The sequence below is a fragment of the Glossina fuscipes genome, unplaced genomic scaffold (assembly GCF_014805625.2).
Source record: "Glossina fuscipes isolate IAEA_lab_2018 unplaced genomic scaffold, Yale_Gfus_2 60859, whole genome shotgun sequence".
Classification (NCBI taxonomy): Eukaryota; Metazoa; Arthropoda; class Insecta; order Diptera; family Glossinidae; genus Glossina; species Glossina fuscipes.
This window is the reverse complement of record NW_024003142.1, coordinates 1-2,618: the sequence shown is the minus strand read 5'-3', so window position 1 is coordinate 2,618 and position 2,618 is coordinate 1. Positions and strand designations below refer to the sequence as shown.

The window sequence follows — 2,618 nt, the reverse complement described above, 5'->3', positions numbered from 1 at the left end:
AGTTTTTAATTTTCTGGAGCAAAGGTACGAATGTTCGTTAAACGACAACCAATGATAATTAAAGGAAACAACATTCAAAAGTTTTTATAATACTTTTCGGCGTTGATCATCATTTCAATAAACTGGTACATCGACACAAAAAAAGGCGTAGTCAGGTGGTGGACATGAAGCGGGCGTTCAAAGTGTATTTAAGAAAATGCATTCTATCTGCTTAACAAAATATCTTCACACTAATGCACGCTCAAATGAATTTGGGTTCGTATGGCTTTACCGCAAAGATATTGCTTAACATCCTCTTCTTACAAGAGAGAGGCATAGAATTAATACAACTTTCGTTCTTTTCTTTACTAAGCCCAATTCATGGCATACAAATTGCTTAATGCTTCAGTTATTTACTTACGACTTCAAAGGGCTGCTCTAACCATTCCTTCTTATGGATTAATGCGACAAAGTTTTCTAAAATATAGTTGTGGCTGCATTCATAGAGTTCTTTGAACGGTGGCTTATCTGAAAGAAAGCAATATTTATACTCTAAGAATAGAAGCAGGAATTTATGCTCTTACCAGCAATTGTTCGTAGCTGGAGACAATTTGTTGCGTTTAAATTGCGTTTAAGAAATTCCACACATTCGCTTTTTACCCATTCGATCTGTAAGTAGTCAGATGTTGTGCAAATCGATTGAACGTTTTCCTCAGTTAGTAATAGTTCTCCAGAGTAGATGTACTCAACGATGGTTTTTACAGCAGTTACGTCATTATCTTCAAATTTAACTAATCCCGTGGCTTTTTCTTTTGTATCATCTACAGTTCAGATGCACTGTATTAATAGACGATTTGAAAAGTCTGTGAAACTACTTACTTTGAAACATGGCTGCGAAATAGGAGGAAGCAATTGCAAGGGCCAGCCTATGGGCATATATTGTTTCGCCTTCTACCTCCAAAGCAAAGTCGCAATTCTGTAGCATCAAATGGTTATATGTTAAATTCTACTAACAATAGCTGCATAGTATCTAGTATTTAGTTACCTCTCGATTAATTCGCATCTTATTTAAGCTATCGAGGAAGGCATTACCGTAACCGGGTTTTTTTCGTTTCTCTGCGAACAATTGTTCAGCTTCCTCCGTACTTCCGGCGGTCATGTTGTTGGAATTTCTAAATTAAAAATAATAGATATTAAGATTATAGAATCGAAGTTGATCGAGGGACACGCCCACAGTCTCAAGTAAAAACGAATAAAATATTGTTCTTTTGCTCATTACACCCGTGTTGTAGTGCCTGAAGGAAAATGGAAAAAATAGAACAGGTGTATCCAATATTATAGTTTACCAAAATTTAATTTTTTGTCCAACGCCTTTATATTCGCGCAGAAACCAACTTCACAAACCCCATAAAGTATATATATCCTCGGTCAGTTTCGAATTGCGAATGCACCTGAGCAGGTCCGTCTGTTTGTCTGCCGATCGCTGTATGCCCTGTATGCTCACACTCAAAATGCCTACATGCCTATTCAACAATACCGGTGAATGCCCTTGTTTTCCGTTTTTTATGTCTGTTATTCACAAAATACAACACACACACTATATAAATTTCCACTTTTATTCTGAAAATGGGAAAAAAAAGGTTAAGCCACAATCGAATATAATTTTCTTACTTGTTAGGTTTGAAAGATTCTTTTCACAAACAAATTGCGAGCACTCACAAAGACACATACACACGCACACAAAATCATCTGAACTGTTTTCTTGAAATATTGATTGAGTTGACGACACTTTCCATTGTTCTTATTCTGATAGTGCGGTGATGTGGAATTGAAACGTGAAAGATTTTTTCCAAAAATGTTCAAGTGATTCTGCTTTACCTTTACGTTTCATTTATTCGATTTTATTGATTTTATCCAAGGCTACCCAATATTATTATACTTTATAATACCCAGAAGCAACACCCCCATAAACTGTATACATTCTTAACTGGCGTTAGTTAATTAATGGAATGCACCTAAACACATCCGTCTGCCCATCTGCCCAACTATGTAATATCTGTGGCAACAAGTAGTATCTGCAGTAAACATTATCCTGTTACCAAAAGAAAAAAGGTATCACCTACAAATTTGTAAAATTATTTGAAAATGACCCAAGCCGGTTGAAGGACACGCCTGTGTAACAAAAACTACGAATTTTTTTGCTTTCTGCATTTTTTACTTGTTGCTTATAAAATACAACATATACACCGTATAATATTCAGTTTGTATTTTGAAAACGGAAAAAACAAACGCGCCTATCCAATACTACAGAGTATGAAAATTTAGTACTTTTCTCATTTTTACGTGTAAAAGATTGGCTCAAGATGAAACGTAGTTTTCTTGCTTGCTATCGATATAAACGATAGCAAGCCTGTGTTGCTAGTGCTCAATGTCTCTTTTTTTAGTCTAAGAATTCAATTTATTAGTCTAAAATTAAAATAATAATAATAATAATATCAATTTTAATGATCGTTGGCTATAGGAATATGAAGGCATTTTTCGCAATTAAGTTATATATATGAAATTTTTGTTTTTTTTTTAATTTCCTTTCTTTTAATTTTGTACAATATATTTTTAAGCGGAATTCACTTCTACTTTAT

At 34.3% G+C, this 2,618-nt stretch overlaps 1 protein-coding gene across 2 annotated transcripts; it reads right to left on the bottom strand.

Annotated features, from left to right (window-relative positions):
- Window positions 1–368: 368 nt before the first annotated feature.
- Window positions 369–1,779, bottom strand: LOC119643453 (kelch-like protein diablo). 2 transcript variants are annotated; one of them, XM_038042797.1, is made up of 6 exons: window positions 1,651–1,779; window positions 1,326–1,599; window positions 1,025–1,151; window positions 859–955; window positions 564–800; window positions 369–507 (listed from the first exon to the last, which is right to left on the bottom strand). In XM_038042797.1, exons 3-6 carry the CDS (start codon window positions 1,136–1,138, stop codon window positions 389–391), a joined length of 567 nt encoding a protein of 188 aa, XP_037898725.1. In that variant the 5' UTR covers window positions 1,139–1,151; window positions 1,326–1,599; window positions 1,651–1,779; the 3' UTR covers window positions 369–388. The 2 variants fall into 2 exon arrangements, with proteins under 2 accessions (XP_037898725.1, XP_037898726.1); XM_038042798.1 differs by lacking the exon at window positions 1,326–1,599.
- Between the last annotated feature and the right edge of the window lie 839 nt (window positions 1,780–2,618).

What these genes read in the sequence shown, in the direction of transcription:
- LOC119643453 (XM_038042797.1), bottom strand. Translation starts at nt 1,138, where the DNA reads ATGACCGCCGGAAGTACGGAGGAAGCTGAACAATTGTTCGCAGAGAAA. An exon ending in TTTCGCAGCCATGTTTCAAA is followed by an intron (nt 801 to 858) that starts GTAAGTAGTTTC and finishes TCTGAACTGTAG; the next exon opens with ATGATACAAAAGAAAAAGCC. An exon ending in CCAGCTACGAACAATTGCTG is followed by an intron (nt 508 to 563) that starts GTAAGAGCATAA and finishes GCTTTCTTTCAG; the next exon opens with ATAAGCCACCGTTCAAAGAA.